Genomic DNA, 20,782 nt, shown 5'->3' on the forward strand with positions numbered 1-20,782 from the left:
ATTTCATCTCCCCAAGTAGGATCAAGGAGTGGGCGGATGTTCTGATACATCGCGCAGCAGCCGCCTGACCCACTTCTCTGAACAGCTTATCACTCCAAAATAACAGTGTAAGATTGTTCGGCATTTCTTGAATGGTGTACAATTTATCGAGTGGAAAAGTGTACTTGTGGATATCTTCCTGGGAAGGAATTTTCTGGGACTGGGGAATGAACGGTAAGATGGCGAGAAGATCCTAGTGAGAGTTGCAATTTCATCAGCGAAAGGACTTGTACAGAGCTTTTTGAGCTTGTATTGTCTCATCAATGCAGAAACCGTAGTGGGAGTGGCACGAGGAGGACGACAAGTAGAGGCGACCTTGTTCTCAATGATATTGTAAATAATTTCAGACATCCAGTGCGAGGGGTACCCATGATTATGAAGCTGATCGATCAGTTTAAACAATACTGTGAGATTAAGAGGAGAGAGAATGATTGCGTTGGTCTTGGAGATGTTTACATTGTGAGGCAAAGCAATCCTGAAAAATAGTGTGTAGAACCACTTTTGAAACTCAGCCTGAGGTAACAATGCGGACCAGGCATCCTGTGAAATCGAGTGCCTCCCGCGAGTATGAGTTGTATTTAATCAACGGCAACAATTCATCTTTACCTGGCTCAAGAGCTGCAACAACGCCTCTTAATTCTCGCAGCATTTCTTTGTCAGTGATACACTGATAATCTGCTAGAAATGCCTCCAGGCAATCCCAGGATCCCGGGTTACGTAGACAGTTTGATTTGAGATAACTGCTCCTACCAATCTTTAAGAGGGGGACCACGTAAAGAAATGTCGATAAATGACCGCCGATGTAATCCCTGAAGGACATTGTTAGCACTGTGTACCCAGCTTTTTACAGAAGCATTGAACAAAATCACCTATACACGAGACTTATGAATTAAAAAGGTTACTCACGGTATGTTACTCATATGAATACAGTCGAATCTTTTGGGAAACTCGGGAGAGCGAGAGACTCTGGTCGGTGAGCAGTCAAAATGAAACCATTCGGCAATTTCAGTGACATCCCCACAGAGAGCCTCTACACAGAATATTCCTTCATTTCCTTGATTGCATTGGCTGCGCGCTTAAACATCGGTGCTACATGATCAAACAAGGAGGAAGGCTCGGGTCCTTTCCAGGTATCTTGGAAATGCCAGATAGCCGAAAATGGATTGATCGCGAAGCTATAACCTTTGGAATGGCCATACTTTCTTAGAGTATTTCGGTACCAATTTTGGTCCATCATAGTTGGATTGAATTTCCAGTTCTTTGCGAGATATTTACGGAGTTTATTGGAGTATCTCTTCTCTTACAATGCTTTCGTGATGAGCTTTTTCAACCGTGGTTCCTGTGAAAGAATTATCTTCTCCGGAGGATAAACAAGAGCATAGTTGGCATAAAACTCCTTCTCCTCAGTGCAAACTTTGCTAATGTCTCGGGAGTCATGAAGTAGTGATTGTTGGCTCAGTTTGTCGCGTGTGCCTTGGATAACCTTTTCGGTAGTAAATATCCCAAAGCCATTACTAGCCCAGTGTTTTAGAACATCGATGTATCTTGGAATGTCGTAACCGTGAAGGGTCACCCACTCGACAGGACTAACTCCCTAAGGTTGACGAATAGTAAGTATTGAATTAGAAAGCCCGAGTACATGTCATCTTTTCGACAGGTGATGTATAGCATAGCATTGCCTCTAGATAGTGCCGTAGTGTAAGAGTTTGAAATCCAGAGTACACACACCTTGTCCAATTTAGCAAGAATAGCTTCCATTGTTGTACACAAAAGTTTGTAGACGTAGCCTGGCATGATAATGGGTCTGTAAATGGAGAAAATAGTTGTCAATACCATCAATCCCTGGTCCGAACCATGGTCTAATGCAGACAACTCATCAAGAAGTGTCCAGATAATAAGATTTCGGGTCAGAGAGCATATATTGAGATCATTTGCAACGAAATGATATTTTCGAGGGGTGGCAGTGGTTCTATTCCCAGATTCATGGAGATCGATGATTGTTGCATACAAATGACGCGCATCCCCAATACCAGCGAAGAAAAACGAAATTATGTCGCCTTTCTTTAGAGAATCTTTCGGAACTTCAACGGAAAGGGGTTCGGCGACATCGTTTCCAATTCTAAAACACTCAGGCGATGTGAACCTAGTCATCAATATTAGCCACCTCCAATCATGTGAATGCAGAAAGCTTACATAGATGCACGATCTCGTGGAAAACATGCAAAGATTTTCAATCGTCTTTGTAGTTGCTCTTGCAGAGAAGATGTAGGAACATGATCATAGGCTCTTTTCAGCTGCCGTTGAAGGTTTGAAATGACAATTTTGTCGTCCAGTTGTTGCACATCCATCAGCTCTAGTATGTCTTCAACTCCTTTTATGCATTCAGTGTATCTGCCGCACTCAAATTGAACCACTGTCGTGTTACGTAATGGTTTGGAAAGTAAGAGGTGAGACCGGGTCAATCTCGACAGCTTCCATATACTTATCAAGAGCTATGTGCAAGAAGTATATTGTTAGCACATATAGTTTGAGCCGTTTTATCTCTTAGACGCAAGAGACGTCTTTATTTTTGTCAAAAAACAGTGTAAAAAATGGAAACTTGCAACATACCCTCCGAGAGCTTTTTACATCCAAATAAAACGTTCCCTTCCTTATTAAGCTGCTCTATAGCTGCTTTCTTTGATTCCTCCGTAACACTGGTCGCTTGATCCACTGCTTGGGCAAACATGTTATGCTATAATGGCTGGTCTATCGATCAAAAAGCCGAATGTGTGCATCCCCTATTGAGAAATGAATCAATCGGTGGTAAGATCAATGATCACTACTTGAGCAAGTTGATCAATATTTAAGAGATACTCAGGTAATGAGGACTTCTCACTAGTAAGCCATCTTCCTTTGTGAGGGGTGAATATATTGTGTGACATCCATGTGTAAAGACCCCCCATGAAAGGTATTTCCACAAAAAGATTGATATGTAATAGAGTAGGGAGCATTGGAAGTTAGATTTGATCCTTTATTTGCTCAAAGTAGCAAATGCAAGCAAATAATAAGCAAGCAGAGCCCAGCAGCAAACATCTACCAAAAATCAATGGCACAAACAATAGATGTATCTTGTTATGTGATTCATAGAATCATAAAACAGTTTTTTTTTAAGCATTTCAAAGAGTTTCTGACGGTGCTGAAGCTTTGAGGGTATCCTTCCATGTAAAATCATAGAAACATCAAAAAGCTCTCACCTGAAAATCTTGGCACAGAAGCGCGCCAGGAAACTCATATCAAAGAGATTAATTGCATGGGTAGGTATTTTAATTTCTGCTCCATGTAATAGGCTCCGGAAATTGTTATCGGGGAGCAAAAGACACACGGTTGAGATTGCCTACTATCAAAAATCAGAGGTGAATACAGAGATCACAATACTCGCTGAATCTTTCAGTACTGAAATGCCAAATTAGCAAAATAAATGCACGGCTACCAGGCTAAAGTTTGTAATGTTTTATATCCTGCAAAGATGAACCGATTTTATCTAGCTCGCTAGACTGGCTGCGTCTGCTCATCTAGAAAACTAATTCCGGTCAGCTTAAGTTACGAACACTTCTAGTGGGTTGTCAATAATGTCATTCGATCCAAGAGAAAGAACTTTATTGTGTTGTCCTTGTATAATGTTCGTTCTTCTTTGGTTATTTCGAGGAAATCAGGATCCCTTGTGGCGAAGTTCCTACGCCAGCCAGCGTACAAGTTAAGACTTGCACATGAAGTACTACAAAGGAAGACTCCGCAGCAACTCAAATCCATGTTCCATCCAATCCAGTATTATCTGCGAACGTGATGCTATTTCGCTCGCTTCTCTTGCAGAACTGTAATTTCTGATACCCTAAATACGTATGCTTTGATGAGCTTCGATGCAGGCGACCCAACCATTTCAAGAAGCGCCCGATCTCCCTGCATTGATATGAGGCGATCTTTAATTTGTCTCATCTTTAAGTTCAGAGACTTCTGACCTCAGAAGAGCCATTTCGGAATTGTAGAATATGTTTTCGCTTCTGTGGCCAAGCAATATCGTGAGCTCTCACGGTTGATGGTATATTGCCATGTTCAACCCTCATTGTTAATCTTCCTAGCCACCAAGCTTTGCGAACAGCACTGCTACTGCAATATTAGACAACACAGTCCGACGGATATTTGCAATCTGTAGAGTCGAACAACGAAGTACTTGACGGGGGGTGTTTTCTCGATGTCGACGTTGTTGCCGAATAGTTGGGTGTGTGTGGAAGATCTGACAGCATGCCTTTAAATGCGAGAAACTAGTTGACTCATTTGTATAACCTGACTTGAAATCGAAACGTTTTCAATGACTGTCCCAGAATTTGCTATTGGCGCGTAAAGTGGAATGATTGGCTTTCTGGATCCTTGAATGGTAAAGATTCCACACCGAAATGCTGTGGACAATGTGTTTACCGGGCCACCTTTGATGATACTTTCTATGTATCTTGTTACCTTTTTGGGAAGGGGGGGGGATCTGAAAGTCTTGATATGGCGTAAGGTTAAATTGTATGGGGTTTGCTCGAACTTTGATGTAATTTTAATTTATCCTATTGTTTGCTAATGCTATCCAATGGATTACAAAAATACCAAGAAAGAAAAGACTTAGATAGCCCTTTTCGTTCTTGCAACTAAGCCTAGCTGCTCTCTTATCACTACCTGTGTTCCTGACAGGTTTCAACATTTTGGGGGTCATTCTTGGGGTATTGCATCCAAAACAAATGCCCATAAGTTTCACATGATGACGAGAACATTAATACACGTAATCTTGGTTTGGCATTGAGTTCTTTCATATCCGTCGTTGTTCCAATTATCTCAAACATACTGGTATCATTCACAGTATTCTTCATCAACAGGGCAGCTGGGCATATATGCTCACAGTTATTTCCCTCGATATCCGCGACTTCCGTTGTCTATTCAGAGGGGCTTGGGCGATTAGAGAATAGCGCAAAGCCATTCAGAAAACAAGAAGGGATATACCAATCGCTCCTCATAAGCACTCCTACTGCAATCATGGGCAGGATCATATTCATTCACTGAAAACTTGTTCCATTGTCGATCCCGCTAAGCCTCTCTCTCATCTTGGATAATAACTTCGAGACTATGAAAGGCTTGGACATTACGAAATTCTACAGCAACAACTGTTAGCATGATGATTCACTTCAAACCAATCTTTTGGACACTTACAATTCCGTTATGTAATGCCACTTGAACCTGCTCCTCTCGGGCATTAGCAGTAATTGCGATGATCTCAAGATGCCTCACGATCTTTCCAGATTGTTGCAATGCTCGGATCTCCCGACTGCAAGTGAGACCATCCATGACAGGCATTTCCCAATCCATCAGTATGATATCTAACTTCTTCGCGTCTTTTACCGGCTCATGCCAGCAGGAACATTGTCTCAATATCTCTAAAGCCTCTAGCCCATGGTTAGCCACGTAGACTATGCAGCCAGCTTTTTTCAATTGCTTCTCTAATATCATCTGATTGACCAAATTGTCTTCGACTAACAAAACGTACATAGGCTTCGATCCGTCATAGTAAGATCCATCGAATGATACTGGTGTTAATTTTGGACGGATATCTTTTCGTGGTTTAACACTACGTCGTACCTTGACGTAAAATCCGAACGTACTTCCCTGGCCTAACTTGGAAGATAGACCAATCCTACCTCCTTGCTTTTCGGCAAGCTTCTGAGAAATGAACAATCCCAAACCAGATCCACCATATTTTATAGAGGTTTTCGAATTGGCCTGCTCGAAGCGAGTGAAGAGACGAGGGATCTCCTCAGCACGCATGCCAACTCCTGTATCTGTGACTGCGCATGTTAAAAACACAGGTTCACCGGAGCCCCACTCAGGATTGAGCGTCAAATCTTCAACCTCGTCCCCGCATGGTACCCAGTAAAGCTCCTTGCTGAAATTCTTCTCTGGATTAACAAGAGTAGCACCATAAGTAACTGTGATCTTTCTCTTTGGTTCACCTCTTGTAAACTTAATCGCGTTTGTTAGTAAGTTAATCAATATTTGGTTCACACGTGAAGAGTCAAACATGACTAAGTCGATATTGTTGGCGCCGAAGGATGGTTGAGCTATTGTTTTGATTGAGATATCGTGGGACGTTAAATCCGCTTCAAACATTCTGACGACCTGTTCCAGAATCTTTGCTGGATTAGCAGAATGCGGCGAAATGGACAACATCATATACTTGAGCTTCGAGAGTGTCAAGACATCATCCACAATACGCTTTTGATGACTGGCACACATAGCTATCGTATGAGCGGCCTCGACATTGCTTTTCAAGATTTCAAGAGTATTTGTATGCGATAAATCTTTGTACGAATTTGATATCATATCGGCACATTGGAAGATGGCAGAAAGAGGATTTCTCATCTCGTGAGAAACAACATCAATGAACTCCTCTTATTGACGTTTGGCCGCGCGTGCTTCCTCGGCATTTCTGGCTTCCGCTGCTTCGGCCCATTTTAACTCTGAGATGTCGGTGAAGCAAGCCATGATGGATTTAACTTCACCATTAACAATATATGGGAATGCCAATGATAGCACACAAGCGTGCTCGGCTTCCCCACTGGGTGGCACGAACATACGCTTGAGCCGTGATGTAGTCTCAATGTGAGAGGATCCATCATGGAGCTTTACCCAAGCTTGTAAGGTTTGAGACCTGTCTTCTTCAATTAAGACGTCAAGAAAGGAATAGTTGTACTGCGGTTCCTCAGGTCCCGGATGGCCAGTAATTCGGTAGTACATATCATTGGCCCAGAGGATCTTACCTTCAGTCGATAGTTGCAGCATACCAACCGGAGCGTTCTGTGCCATGTATCTGATTTGTCTCTCACTTTCAGCTAGTTCTTTTTCTAGTCGATCAGCCCTCCGCTTTGTTTCCTCGGCGCTAGCCAAGGCAGATGCAATTGATGAGACTCTCGAGGCAATAGCATTTATGAATTGATCGTAAGTATCGTCAATTGGTCGGCGAGAATTGGCGCCAAGTATAAGATAGCCAAAGATACGATCAGCACTTGAGATTGGAAGTATGCTAAAATGCGTCGATGGTTCATGAGCTTTGTTAAAATCATCTTTGTGGCCACGCCATTCGACTCCCTCAAATCTCTCATCAACAGAATAAGTCGAAATCTTATTGCTTGTCTTATGCAACAATGGAAATAGGGCAAGACAACTGCTGAGTTTAGCTTCCGGCACAGCGAGTGGGTGGTTCTCAGGGAAGCCCAGTTGACCCCGCAAATAAACCGTGGACCCAGAAGAGCTTTGCTCGTCCATCTGATATAACATTGCCATGGGAATATCAAGTGGATTCGACTCTAAATGAGGCATAACATGGCTAGCAAGTGTCCCTTGTTGCAACCCAATTGGGATCTCCAATGATCCCAACATTGACTGTCTTCTCTCGTTGAGCCTTTGGGCAGTAACTTCAACTGCATCCACGTTTCAGTAATTGCTAGCCAAAAGAATATCTGAGAGGATAATAACGAATAAAATTAGACTTGGAAACAGAAAGCAAAGATTAATGAAACAAATCGCATACCAAATTCAATAATACTTCAGAACTATCTCTTCAATATCTATGTTGAAGTTCGACAATCAAATAGTATCTTGAGCTTCAGTACAACATTCTACTATCCAATCAGATTGGAAAGTTGTATTGTCTCAAAATCAGATAGTCAAGAATTCATTTCGATATTGCGATGATTTACTCCATTCATCGCATGAATGGGGAATAGGAAAAGTGGGATGTAGATTTTGGGGACGGAAATAGATTTGAAGGTTGCAAAATCTGCGAAACAAATACGAACCTACAGAATTGTAAAAGCCTGCAACTGCTCCATCCTCCCTTCGGACTGGATTAAAGCTTCCCGTGAAATATGTCTCCTCTTTGAACCCGCTTCTCTCCACCATCAATGGTATCTCATTAACGTCTGCTGCAAGCTTGCTCGTCTCTGCATGAATGAAAACCCCCTTTATGTCATTCCAAATTTCTGGGAAAGCCAACTCAAATGGTTTGCCCATTAATGCTGGATGTGTGTTACCAGACATTTGGATGAAGTTTTCATTGTAAATTGCAACTCTCTCAGGTCCCCTAACACGATGCTGTCAGATTATTCAGATTCGAGTAGTGAGATTTTATCTTTCCATCATACCAATATAAACAAGCAGGTCTTGAATCCGCAAAAGTTGTGAAAGTGTGAAGTCGAAGGGCAAGGCCCCATGATTCTAATGGTCCGAGGTGTGTTGCAGCCCAATTTGTATTTTTAAAAAAGCGCACATGCTCAGAGTTAGGTAGATCTGAGGTCCAGTCTGCTGGCTTTGGAATTGTAGAAGGGATCGTGGATGAATATGAGGCTTCGGCGGCGGCGGCTGTTTTGTTCGAAGAATGCGTTTTCGTGGAATCTGGTATGGAACTTTGACTCGTATCTGCGATGTGAATATCTTCAAGAAGATCTCGAATTTCTGCAATGTCTTGAATGTCTTGAATAGTAGGCTTGACATTCCCATTACCTTTGCCGTTGAGGATCACCATGGTCGAAGCAGACCACCAAGCTCAATGTCAGAGATCATTCATGCCTCTACTCTTTGAGGTCTAATAACTTCAGTTTGTAGAGATTTCAGGATCGAGATTGTTCGTGATGTTTTGACATCAACTTTGCTTGCATCTCGAAATGGACTCCGTTCATGCATGTACTATCGGAGAGGCTTGATAGGGATTCGATAACCGCTTAAAATTGCACTTAACAGACTCACCCACATGCGGATAACCTTCTAGGAAACATGCCTCAAGGGTTTCCGAGTGGAGCACAACATATTAAGTGCGTCCGTATTACTGGAAAAAGAAGTTTTGATGACTAATCACGATCGGTTAGATCGGACATACTGACAAATCATTTGCTTCTATGGACCGCCAGCTGAACTGGCCTGGTGCTGGTTTTTACATATACAGTCGCGTTTCTTCCCCAAAATGGAGATATTCTTTTATCTAAGCACGAGCTGAAGCAGCCACAAACTTGTCCCATATCTCCCCCTTTCACAGCTGCACTCCGGCTGGTAATCTTATGGGCGGACGATGAGATTTACATGACTCGAGCAACCATGTTGAAACATCTGTCGCACGATGATTCCTTTCAGACTGGTACATCACACTGGTTTCTCGCCAGCTAGCCACTCACGCCGCCCTTCATCTAGTGCAGCCCTTTACTGGTATCTATCTTGTAGAGACTCAAACAACAATCCAGAATAAACGATCTGCAATGTAGAATCTCTGTAAAGGGATCGCGCCTCGCCCCCCCAAATGTCTATTCTTCGAATTCCTTTCAACAACCCGAAGAGTTTGTTACCAAATGATACCAGCAGGTCAGGAAGTTTAAAATCTGTAGAAAATTGAAGCTGTGGCATTTGAAATTCAATGTCGTGTTTTGACCTGAAATGCTACATACAGGTCATTAACTAGTCTCAATATCGAGCATCATTGTAGGCGTTGTAAAGGTCTGGTCACTCACGTGAAAGAGGAGCCACTAGACCAAGAATGCGTTACAGTTTTCAATGGCAACGGTTCTTTATTTCCGAAATTCTGGGGATTTGATTGATGAAAGCTTCATTGGGCTGTTAGTTTTGAATTTCAATCTGGGCTGCATGGCAATGGGTACAACACCAGAAGAGACGCGAGACGCTTAGTACTTACTGGTCCAATAGGATTCTGAAGGTTGCTGGAGACATGCAAGCAAGCAGTGACATTCAAAAGTTTCTTTTCAAGGAATGACACTAAAATTCCGCAATGGTCGGGAAAGCAGTACCTTGGGAAGGTATTGCATATCATACCATGATTACCATCGTGTTTACGCGTGTCCATCATCAGGAAAAGTGTTCCGGTATGCAAGAATATATTCATCCGGCTTAGAAAGCTGCAGATGATATTGATCTGAAATTTAGTATATGTGAGAGGTTCATCGGAGGAAGGTCCGAATGTTGCTTGACCTGGGGTAGGAATAGTGTATATCGGGCTACATTGCATAGCTTAGTTTTCAAAGTTGTTGAAGATATCCTCTAGGAAGAATACTCGAAAGCCTTGGATTAAACGGATCTACGATGCAGTAGCATTGGTATATGTTAGTTCGCAATCAAAACTTGCAATACCACAGAAGCAATCATACTGTTCAAGAGCAATCGCGATCGGGTATGTCCTCTAAGCTTTGCCAGTGGCATCGAAATATCCCAATTCCCAGAGAAGATGGCGTGCATAGATTGCCTTACCGCATGCTCCATGACTCAGTTGAGGTACTGTTCATAGCACAGCATCGTATTACGATCGGCTATAATTACCTCGCTCGGTATTTGCGTATTAAAAGAAGCTTACACCCGATTTAATAACTCGTTTCCAAAAAAAGAAGCGAATTTTTGTACCTCATCAATTTTATCAAAATAAAAAAATTCAATTTCAACTATTTCTATATTTATTAATATATTTTGAAATTGAATAAACTCTCTAGAATAATTAATATTTTAATTAAAAGAATTGATATATAGTTTTATAAATATATTAAAGGGATGTTTGTAAAGTTGAAGATGGTTAGAATATAAAATTCGATTTTGAGATTGAAAATTAACATATTTTCAAACTGTTTTTGAAATTTCGTTTCAAAATTTCCAATTCGATTAATAACGATTTAAAATAATCAAAAATCATATCAACAATATAATTCATTATTTTTTATTATTTGATCAAGTTTTTAATTGAATTGGATTACAATTGATAAAGGTATTATAGATTGAAATCGGAAAATCTAATATTTAGGTGATTTTGATGAAATACTGAAATTTAAGGTTTTGAAAATACATTATTAAATTGAGTGTACTAATTGTACTGATGATGCAGCTGTAATGCAGTTCCACTGCATGGATATTACTCGCTAAGCAGTTTAGACACATGTAATCTACCTAGGTAAGCATCAAGCACCAATGTAAGTTCGAAAGCCCTCTAACTCATTGTTACTCTATGTGCCAATATACAGCTAGTCCTATTCATTTGACAAGGACTAATTATCCAGAGCTGGTTGGATGTTGCAACGTTCAAGGCCTGACCTCAATTGCTCATCAAAGTAATATGTATTCAATCCTTTCCTGTTCATGGACAAAGAAGCATATGTTGAGCACCTTCATGTCAGTTTCTTTTTTATACCAGCTCATTGTTCGTTATCTTATTCTAGATTCTCATTTCAATTAGCATACGCTACTCATATGCCTGCAGAGATTCTTCACGATCACGATGTGACTATGGTCTTTGATCCTCTGGTATTAGTAGTGTCAAATGTTGGAAATATTTCTAGATTCGTACGGACGGTATATCCAGCTAACGATCAATTATAACCAAGAATCGAAACTGGATAATGATTGCCTTCTCTTTCTTTTTTTTGCATATCACTGATACAGAAATTGGGCTGACATCTTGATGATTCTCTGTGAAATCGAATGCCAAGTCTCCAAAATAGCCTCCTCCTTCTAAGAGTTAGCTTCATGCCATGTTTCTTCTAGGAAAAGTCGAAATAACCCTAAATCTCCAGAGAGCGAGAAAATCATTAGTTGTAAGCCAAACTTCCCAGCTTCTTTCCTATTACATGACCCGTACACCTGACGTTTGCCCACAACACGAGGTTCAGCTCACCATTTTGTCTAAAGTTCCAAAGCTAGATCGTTCAATTAATAAAAACACACTTTTCTTATTGATTCCCGGCTGACGGGCCCATGCGATAACGATTAGTCAAAGATAATTCATGACAAAGCATCTCTTATGTATGTAAAGCTAGAGGTTAGGCATTTTCCAGGTTGTCCCCCTGACAGCTTCGATAAGGTCTTATCAAAATGCTTAAGGAAGTCTGAAGGAGTTGGGTGCTGTCGATTGTAATTCCTTTCTTCGCAGAAATGGATCATACAACAACAAAAACAACAACATGCTATCTCCACTTTCTTTACAACAAAGAAGGGATGTTTGATCTATTCACAACTCAAAAACAAGAACTTTCTTTCCTCTTCACAAGTCTGCTTTTACTTACCTATCATAGAAAATGCCTGCAACTACCAGAACTATGTCCAAAAGACTTCTCTCATCTATTTCAAAGCATGTAGAGTTGCATCTTCTCAAAGTTTCCTCCTCAAAGGCCACTTTACAAAAAGTTGTCGTTAAACCAAAGCGTCGCCAGAAACATTCCAAGCACCACATCAGACGACAAGCAAAGAAAAAAACCCACCCAAATCAAGATTCTAAACAACAGAAGCCTGCCAGAGGACACACAAACATTGATTTGTCAGATCTCCCTTCTACCACTATCACTCACTGGCCTTGTCGTATCTGTGATTGTGATTACCCTCAAGGAGTCTTCGAGCTTTTAGTTCCTATCTGTGTCAACTGTGGACACGAGATGAACGACCATGCACTTCCTGATTTCAGTTCATGGAATACACGCTGCAATTATGTTTGCGAAAGACCAGATCTAGTTTCTTCAGTTCTGCAACTTGCACTAAACACGGGAATGGCGGTTATTCGTGCTACACCTCTAGTGGTAAAGACAACTCTTCTTCGGTTGATTGGATATCATATTATTCTTCACAATCCAGAGCTTGAGCCTGTGTTCGTTCATTGGCTGCCCAAAAATAGACGCAATAATGTTCCATACCAAGAATATTTAGACGAACAGGTAACCTGGGCGCGAAAAGACAATGCCAGATATCGTACACACAACCCTAACGCCAGACTTATTTATCTCATTGACGAAGCTCAAGGCTCTTATGAAGATGAACAATTTTGGGTTTCTGAGCTCAGAAGCCGCTACACTAGATCAAGTCGAATATTTGTGCTTGTTTGTCTTTATGGGGCTGCTGGCATTTCTGAGATTCAAGAACCGTTCATTGAATCGCAAGCTTCGAAAGTGGAAAGTGGACGATCTCAATCGTATTGAATTACGACCATCAAAATCCAGTTCTTCATGTATGCTCTTCAAATCACATGAGACATTGACCGCAGTTAGTAAATGGATCCTGGAGAATCGTCTTGATCCTGATAGCGTTGATCGAGTAGCTGTAGCCGAGTATCTTCACTCTGCTACTGACGGTCATCCGGGAATGGTTGGATTAATTTTGGGTTGTTTTGAAATGTTGATTTCACAGGTAATCTCTACTCGGCTACACCGAAGAAGTTGTTTATTGAAGAATATGCTAACCGTTTCTCGCTCAATAAGAATATCCAAAAACATCGAAGATGGTCGCCAGACTTCTGTCATGAGATCCTTGTCGAGCATGATTTCCTACTGGAATTTCTTACTCAATGGGGCAGAGGCGTTTGGACAGTCGTAGGAGAGAAACACCTGAAAAACTATTTGACACGTTCTCCATCTTGCAGCCATCTCAAATATTCGGATGTTACAGATGCATTGCGTAAAGTAGCGAGACTACCCAATGGCTACACAGAGTCAGGAATGAATGAAACGGATGCATTAGCATTTTTTTATAAAATGGGATTCCTACACGCAGAGTATCTTAAGCATGGAAGTAGCGAAGTCACCTATATTTTTGCTTCTCCAATACATAGAAGGTATGTGCATTCACCCTGTCCTTTGTTTATACTAACACCAGACAGAATCGCATATCGACGTCTCATTCCAGGTCCGCCAGCAGGAACCAGTTCAGATACAACCGCCCTTCAGCAAGCTTGTCTGAACGCCATTGAAAGATTTAGCCCATCTATTCTGCATCATCGCTCTCCCTCGTCAAATACTAGTCGCCAGTCCAATACTAATTGGGGTATTCCAGAGGCAGCACTGCAGGATGAGATGTATTTTTGCCTTAGCCAGGAGCTTCACAATATACCGATTTTGTCAGAATATGTTGAAACAAAGGATGGACGAATCGATTTCTTTATCTTTGGCAAAAAAGGGGGTATTGAGATACTTCAATCTGGCAACAATGGAAGACTAGAAGAACATGTAGATAGATTTAAAGCTGGAGAGAAGTATCACAAATGGGGTATTGTCGAAGATTACATTATTCTTAACTTTTGTTCGAAGTCTTCTCTTGATGCACTTAAAATCAAAGGTGAGGGAAATCTCTAGTTTAGAGCCAAGTATCATCTAACCTAGATCCTGCTTTTTAGATATTGGTACGCAATCGCATATTCGACATGTTGTCATTGATGCAAATGAGCGCATCACGCAAGTATACACATATGACAAGCAGCTGCAAACAATCCTGAACCTGGGCGAGGGAAGAACCAGGTCTCACTCACCTGAAGAGCAGACATCTTCTGGGGAGTCGGATATTTACATGACTTTGCGAGATCGAGAGATAGAATTGGAGCAAGTGAAGGAGGAGGCGCTGAGAAAAATAAACCAATTGCAGCTACAGCTTGGGAAAAGATGACTTAGGTATCTAAGGAGGAGAAATTGAGACGTAGAGACGAAACAGATATTATTGCTTTTTTGTTTTTAAGCTCATAGTAATACCATTCTCGTCGGTGATAATTACATGATATGATTAAAACTTTTGGGGCCAATTACACCACTTCTGAGTAATCTTCAAACTATAATGCTATATGCAAATCTAATGAAAACCTGAAAAGGGTGTTGAATGATCCACGATACAGGTGTATAAATTAAGCGGATTCTAGAAATAACTATCTCGTCTCGCTCGTCTATCTTGAGAGAGCTACCGGTTTACCTAGGAGCCTAGCTCTAATGTGAGATCGCGGATGCACCCCACCGCCAAGAGATTCGGCTGGTGGGCTTGCCATTTCCCCGACTTACCTAGTATTCATTCTGCAGACGCAAGCCTCTATCAACTCATAATTTATGATATCGAATCTCAATTGGCATTGTTCTAATATTGAGATTCCAGAAAGAAAATCCTTCACTCATGCTTCATGAAAGGCTGAATTGATCTAAACAGAAGAAAGACGAGCACATATTCCATCACGAAACGCCAATCATTGCTTGGACCATCGAATTCATTGCAACAGCTCTCATTTCAGAAAGCAAATAGCTATCCACGTTTATTCAGATGTCGAAATAAGATTTATTCTTCTCGAAAAAGCTCGACAAAGCTTCGTTACCTATCGTATATCTTCAATCAACTACAATGGGCCATTTTCCCCTTCAAACATGGCTCCTGTGGCTCGGAGCTTTGGGCGCAATAGCTCAATCGCCATATCGACCACAAGAACCAATAAACGATCCTCATAAGTATGCGAAAGCATGTCCAGATTATAAGAAATATTCGACTTTCAGGCATGGGCCAGTATCTGATGGACCTATGGAATTGCCTTTTCAACGACCTGCTGAGGAATGTCGAACATTCTCCTCGGCTTTGGTGGAGAAGGTCATCGATGATATGTCACTTAAGATGGTTAACAAGGACCTCGCGAGACTGTTCGAAAACGCTTTCCCCAATACTCTCGATACAACTGTAAGATGGCACGTCGACGGAACCACAAAGCATACGGAATTGAAGGCGAGAAGTGCCCAGAGCAATCAGAAATGGCAGGGAGCGCAGTCATTCGTGGTTACGGGAGACATCAATGCGGAGTGGCTCAGAGACTCTACAAACCAACTGCTACAGTATCAGCCTTTGTCAAACAAAGATCCAGCTATTTTCAATCTGATTTTGGGAGCTATCAATACACAAGCAGAGTATGTTATACAGTCGCCATATTGCAACGCATTTCAACCTCCCCCGCCCTCGAAGCTTGCTGCATCGCAAAACGGACAAGATGACAATGTCCACCCCGCATACGAACCATCTTTCGTCTTTGAATGTAAATATGAGCTAGATTCCCTTGCCAACTTCCTGGCTCTAGGAAACGCCTTCTACAACCACACTAAATCTACTGACTTTATCAATTCACGGTGGTTGACCGCACTAGATACCCTTCTCATGGTCATCGAGCAACAATCCGAATCAAGCTTCGATTCAAAGACTGGCCGTTTCCAACGTAATTCCTACACATTCAGCCGTCGAACCGACCAGGGAACCGAAACTTTACCATTATCTGGTGTTGGAAATCCATTAAATTACGGTACGGGCTTGATAAGGAGCGCTTTCCGCCCTTCGGACGATACAACGATTCTAGGTTTCTTCATCCCAGCGAATGCGCAGATGTCCGTCGAATTGAAACGCACCGCCGAGATTCTCAAAGTAGCCAAACGTTCCGATCTAGCCCAAACTCTCGAGAAGCGCTCACAAAGTATCAAAGATGGTATTATGAAGCACGCTGTCGTACAACACAAGAAATGGGGTAAAGTATTTGCATATGAAGTAGATGGCTATGGTGGACAGATCCTCATGGACGATGCCAATGTGCCTAGTCTCCTCGCACTGCCAATTCTCGGGTTTTGCAGCAATGACGACCAAATCTATAAAAATACCAGAAAAATGATTTTGTCTAAAGAAGGAAATCCATACTATCTCGAAGGGAAAGCATTCAAAGGTATCGGAGGTCCACACATTGGCCCCGAAAATGCATGGCCTATGTCTCTACTGTTGCAAGCCATGACTAGTAATGATGATGATGAGATCATGGAGTGTTTGAACCTAGTTTTGAAAGCGAGTAGATTGGGATTGATTCATGAGAGTATTAATGTCAACCGTATACAGGAGTATACGAGGAGTTGGTTTGCATGTATGTCTTCGTTTTCTCTCCCCCTTTCCGTCTTCACGTGTCTTATAGGACCCATTGCATATGATTAATCCAGATACTAATATTTGCAAAGGGGCTAACTCAGTCTTTGCACAAACAATTCTTGATCTTGCAAAACGGAAACCACATCTTTTGTTCGGGGAGGGCGCTGATCCTTATGACCTCGAGACTTGACGTCTTTAATCCTCAAGAAGAGGTTTTTATTTGCATAAAAGTGTGGAAGCAATGGCCATGCTATGATTGGAGTTATGTTTATGGAGGGAGTTTTCTGTGCGACTTGTCGGATTAGCTCGATCATACTTGTTGGTGAAGCAAGGCAGATTGTATGTATTAGATGTTCTGCAAAGAAAAGTTAGATCTGAATTCAATTTTTGCCATTTTGCATGTCTGGCATCCGAAGACAGTGATTTAGTTTTATTATATTCTTTTGCTACCAATATATTTGGATCGATCAAAGCTATCCGCTATCACATAACCTCTATGATGCTCAATTCAGCTCGCAATGAAATGTCGTCAACAATCACTCCCTGAAGTTCCGCTAAAAACACTATTTCTTCCCAAAAAACGCCATAATATTCCCCTGTCCCTTCTTTGGTGCATCCTTCTTGGGTTGAGTGGAAACAGGCGCTGCTTTAGCTTTAGGTGCTGGAGCAGGCTCGTCTTCCGAAAATGATTCCCAGGCTGCTTCTTGTTTCGTTACTGATATCTCGGTTAGTACATTACGCATGGAAAAGGATAACAAAACTTGCGAGTAACCTACCTAAATAGCCATCTTCGTCCTTCACAGTTCTCTTCTTCATGACTCTTCTTCTACCTCTTCTTCGTCCACTACTTGTAGTTGCGACAGGTTCTTCTTCCTTGGTTTCCTCAGGTGCTTTTTCCTCTTCTAACTCCTCGGCGGGTGTTTCAGGAGCTGGGGAGGGTGCTGCCTTTTCTTCTTCTTCTTCTTCTTCTTCTTCTTCTTCATCATCTTCCATCATTTTCCTTAATCTCTCCTGTGTTGCTTTCCTGGAACTTCGATCTTGAGCCTTGGTTTCTTGAGTGACAGGCGCTGGCATCCATGTATCTTCTTCGTCATCGTCCGAGACATCTTTCATCGCTGAATCGTCCTTCGCACTAGATTCCGTTTCCTCAATTTTTGCTTTCTTAGACTGAGTTTTCGCAAACGCCTTGAAAATGCTACTTGATTCGCGCTTGAGATTTGCAGGAGGAGCAGGTGTTGATTCTTTACTTGAAGGCGCAGTGGTGGATTCGGCTCTTGTAGACTCTGCCTGTGGCTTTGGCTTGGTCTTTTCTTTTCCACTGCTGCCAAAGAAATCTTTGGCATTGGATGGCTGTGATTTGGATTCGGGCTTTTTGGAGGAAGAAGATGATTTAGCAGACTCTTGGACTTCAATAAGCTTGGATTTCGCAGTCGCAGGTCTGGTTGGAACAGATGCTTGTGTGGCAGTTGCAATGGGTGGTGCTTTGCGGATACGGCGTTTAGCATTTGGGTTGGTAATTATTCCATATTTATGGTAGGATTCGAGGGGGTCTTCGGATTTGGCGAGTGTTTGGACTTCTCGGGTCGAATCTGAGAGCAATTGGAGCTCCTACAAGTTGTTAGTACTTGGAGAGTTTGGACTTAAAATGTGTTCTACCTTCAATGGTGAGGCCCCAAACTATATATATGTATTGAGGAAATGTGCTCAAATTGAGACCGTGTTGCTGTAGGTTGTTAGCTACGAAGCATGGCTTGCCAAAGGCGGGGTTCCAACTTTCCAAATCCTCCTCTCGAGTCAATGTTATACTAAATGTAGAGCCTTCACCAGTACTCCCTTCGAGCTGTGGCATTGAGCTTCCGACAAATGGACTGCTCTGCATATAATCATCTTCGCCATCCTTTTGCGCCTCAACCTCAATAGGTGCTTCTTTTCTCTTTGTTCCACCAATGAGATAAGTTGCATGAATTGTCCCTGGTTTCTTTGCATTCTGTACTCGATGAAACTCAAACAGCATTCTGCCAAAATGTTAGCAGAAGGCACACTACAAAGCTCGAGAACGACTTACTCCTTTGCTGTATTTACATGGGCCTTGAGCACCCGACTAAGCAGTTTATAAGTGACCTAAGAACTTTCAGTTAAAATAATTTAACTCCACAAACAATTGCTTACCACTTTGTCCTCTGTCAAAATACTCGCTGCAAGATAACTTTTAAAATCCGCCATTTTGTTCAACTTTTGTGGTTCTCTCAAAAGGTTGCTGGAGCTGTTATCTGATTTATTTTCGAGGTTACGGCAACTGATAAACTGGGAGTCGCGACGCGTCTGTCAACCACTTTACGCGAAATTTCCAGGATGTCACCTCCGTCAAGAAGAAAGAATGCGGCAAGCAAGGCAAACACCCCCCAAAAATCGACCAGGACTTTTATCGAAGAAGCTATGAATATTAGAGGACCAAAGGATGATTCTTTTGATATAGCAGATTCAACGGATTGGTTGGGGACGCCACTTTCTAAACTCGCAGATGTCGACTCATTATTACGATGTCAAGTCTGTAAGGACTTCTTTACTACGCCAATGATCACTTCTTGTTCGCACACCTTTTGTTCACTTTGTATACGAAGGTGCCTCAACAATGACTCGAAATGCCCAGCATGTAGATCGAACGACCAAGAAGTCAAGCTGAAATCGAATGCTGCTATCGAGGATTTAGTGGAAGCTTTTAAAAGGGCTAGACCGGAGGCACTGGAACTTGCGAGGAAACCTGTGGTGGAATCTATTGTTACATCTCCCAAGAGGAAGCGTGGAAGATCAGATCTTGATGGAAGGGATGAGCAAGCCAATAAAAAAACGAGGGCTTCGACTCGCCAGGCAACAAGACGACTCGAGAGCTCGGAGACAGCGCAGGAAGCAGTGATAGTTATTGACGAAGGGAATAATGATGCAGATTTTGAACCTGGTGATTGAGCATATAGCTATTCAATAATTTGACGGGCAATGGCTAACATGTTCCCACAGATGATGGTCTTACTGCATGTCCGGTATGCAATCGACGGATGACAGCAAAAAGTGTTGAAGCTCACATTGGGAGGTGCCTTGCGGAATCCGAGACCACTCCTCAATCTGCGAGCATTTTATCGAAACCTTCAATTCCTTTATCTCAGCCAGTCAGACGGCCGGATCGATTACCCGTCGTCAATTTCAGTTTAATCAAAGACCAAGCCTTGAAGAAAAAGCTTATAGATTTAGGAATATCTGCTGCTGGAGGGAAAGAAATGATGCGGAAAAGGTTAACAGAGTACACAACCATATGGAATGCCAACTGTGATGCGAAAAATCCAAGGAGTACGGCGCAATTAAAAAGAGATCTCGATTCTTGGGAAAGGACGCTGGGATCGAGAGCGCCACAACCAAGCGCATTATCCGCTCACATCAAGGATAAGGATTTTGATGGGCAAGCATGGGGAGAAGAACATAAAAATGGCTTTAAAGACTTAATAGCTCAGGCTCGTCAAAGGATCGCGAAAAACAAGCCTTCTAAAGAGTTAGAAGCGGATTCTTTAGCATCTGCGACAGTGCTACAGGCATCTAGTCAAGATTCATCAGGTATTGCACTCAGCGGGGAAGTTGGAAAGGGGCGGGAAGATTTGCTACCAGGGGTTCCACGCGAGCGGACATCTGAAAATAACCCAATACCACCACTGCCTGGGGCATCAGAAGCCAACAGTCCACCACCTAATGGGCGGTTCTTCTCAGAGAGTGCAGGACTACCAGAGTACGTGATGGCTGCTCCACCATCATCACAATACGATAAAAGCATGCCAATAACGCATGTACAAGAGCGACAAGATGCATTTGCAGGAGCAGGAGCAGGAGCAAATATGAACAAAGATGAGCCGTTGCAGCCACAATAGATGAAACTAATATATAAGATACCCTTTCTCAACCTTCAATCCTTTCAATTCTCTTCCTTATTTTCATATAAATTATCCCTGATGGGCCTTCACGGTCTAGCAGT

The 20,782-nt window shown here is 42.1% G+C and overlaps 7 protein-coding genes across 7 annotated transcripts; 4 read left to right on the forward strand and 3 right to left on the reverse strand.

Annotated features, from left to right (window-relative positions):
- Nucleotides 1-547: 547 nt before the first annotated feature.
- Nucleotides 548-2,767, reverse strand: EAF02_010542 (uncharacterized protein; the record flags this gene model as incomplete). Its single annotated transcript, XM_038906590.1, has 5 exons — nt 548-848; nt 1,344-1,633; nt 1,768-2,182; nt 2,233-2,452; nt 2,650-2,767. The coding sequence occupies 5 exons, from the start codon at nt 2,765-2,767 to the stop codon at nt 548-550; spliced, it is 1,344 nt and encodes a 447-aa protein (XP_038753460.1).
- Nucleotides 2,768-5,111: 2,344 nt separating this feature from the next.
- Nucleotides 5,112-8,632, reverse strand: EAF02_010543 (uncharacterized protein; the record flags this gene model as incomplete). Its single annotated transcript, XM_038906591.1, has 5 exons — nt 5,112-5,207; nt 5,266-6,410; nt 6,510-7,529; nt 7,908-8,191; nt 8,253-8,632. 5 exons carry the CDS (start codon nt 8,630-8,632, stop codon nt 5,112-5,114), a joined length of 2,925 nt encoding a protein of 974 aa, XP_038753461.1.
- A 3,532-nt stretch (nt 8,633-12,164) lies between these two features.
- Nucleotides 12,165-13,055, forward strand: EAF02_010544 (uncharacterized protein; the record flags this gene model as incomplete). The annotated part of the gene is made up of 1 exon (XM_038906592.1): nt 12,165-13,055. The coding sequence occupies one exon, from the start codon at nt 12,165-12,167 to the stop codon at nt 13,053-13,055; it is 891 nt and encodes a 296-aa protein (XP_038753462.1).
- A 31-nt stretch (nt 13,056-13,086) lies between these two features.
- Nucleotides 13,087-14,511, forward strand: EAF02_010545 (uncharacterized protein; the record flags this gene model as incomplete). Its single annotated transcript, XM_038906593.1, has 4 exons — nt 13,087-13,263; nt 13,335-13,687; nt 13,733-14,187; nt 14,246-14,511. The coding sequence occupies 4 exons, from the start codon at nt 13,087-13,089 to the stop codon at nt 14,509-14,511; spliced, it is 1,251 nt and encodes a 416-aa protein (XP_038753463.1).
- A 714-nt stretch (nt 14,512-15,225) lies between these two features.
- On the forward strand, nt 15,226-16,957 carry EAF02_010546 (uncharacterized protein; the record flags this gene model as incomplete). Its single annotated transcript, XM_038906594.1, has 2 exons — nt 15,226-16,765; nt 16,857-16,957. The coding sequence occupies 2 exons, from the start codon at nt 15,226-15,228 to the stop codon at nt 16,955-16,957; spliced, it is 1,641 nt and encodes a 546-aa protein (XP_038753464.1).
- Nucleotides 16,958-17,170: 213 nt separating this feature from the next.
- EAF02_010547 (uncharacterized protein) lies at nt 17,171-18,990 on the reverse strand (the record flags this gene model as incomplete). The annotated part of the gene is made up of 6 exons (XM_038906595.1): nt 17,171-17,482; nt 17,544-18,356; nt 18,446-18,490; nt 18,541-18,782; nt 18,833-18,888; nt 18,937-18,990. 6 exons carry the CDS (start codon nt 18,988-18,990, stop codon nt 17,331-17,333), a joined length of 1,362 nt encoding a protein of 453 aa, XP_038753465.1. The 3' UTR covers nt 17,171-17,330.
- A 129-nt stretch (nt 18,991-19,119) lies between these two features.
- Nucleotides 19,120-20,678, forward strand: EAF02_010548 (uncharacterized protein; the record flags this gene model as incomplete). Its single annotated transcript, XM_038906596.1, has 2 exons — nt 19,120-19,723; nt 19,783-20,678. 2 exons carry the CDS (start codon nt 19,120-19,122, stop codon nt 20,676-20,678), a joined length of 1,500 nt encoding a protein of 499 aa, XP_038753466.1.
- Between the last annotated feature and the right edge of the window lie 104 nt (nt 20,679-20,782).

The sequence above is a fragment of the Botrytis sinoallii genome, assembly GCF_014898435.1.
Source record: "Botrytis sinoallii strain Bc 23 chromosome Unknown BSIN_026, whole genome shotgun sequence".
NCBI classification, from domain to species: Eukaryota; Fungi; Ascomycota; class Leotiomycetes; order Helotiales; family Sclerotiniaceae; genus Botrytis; species Botrytis sinoallii.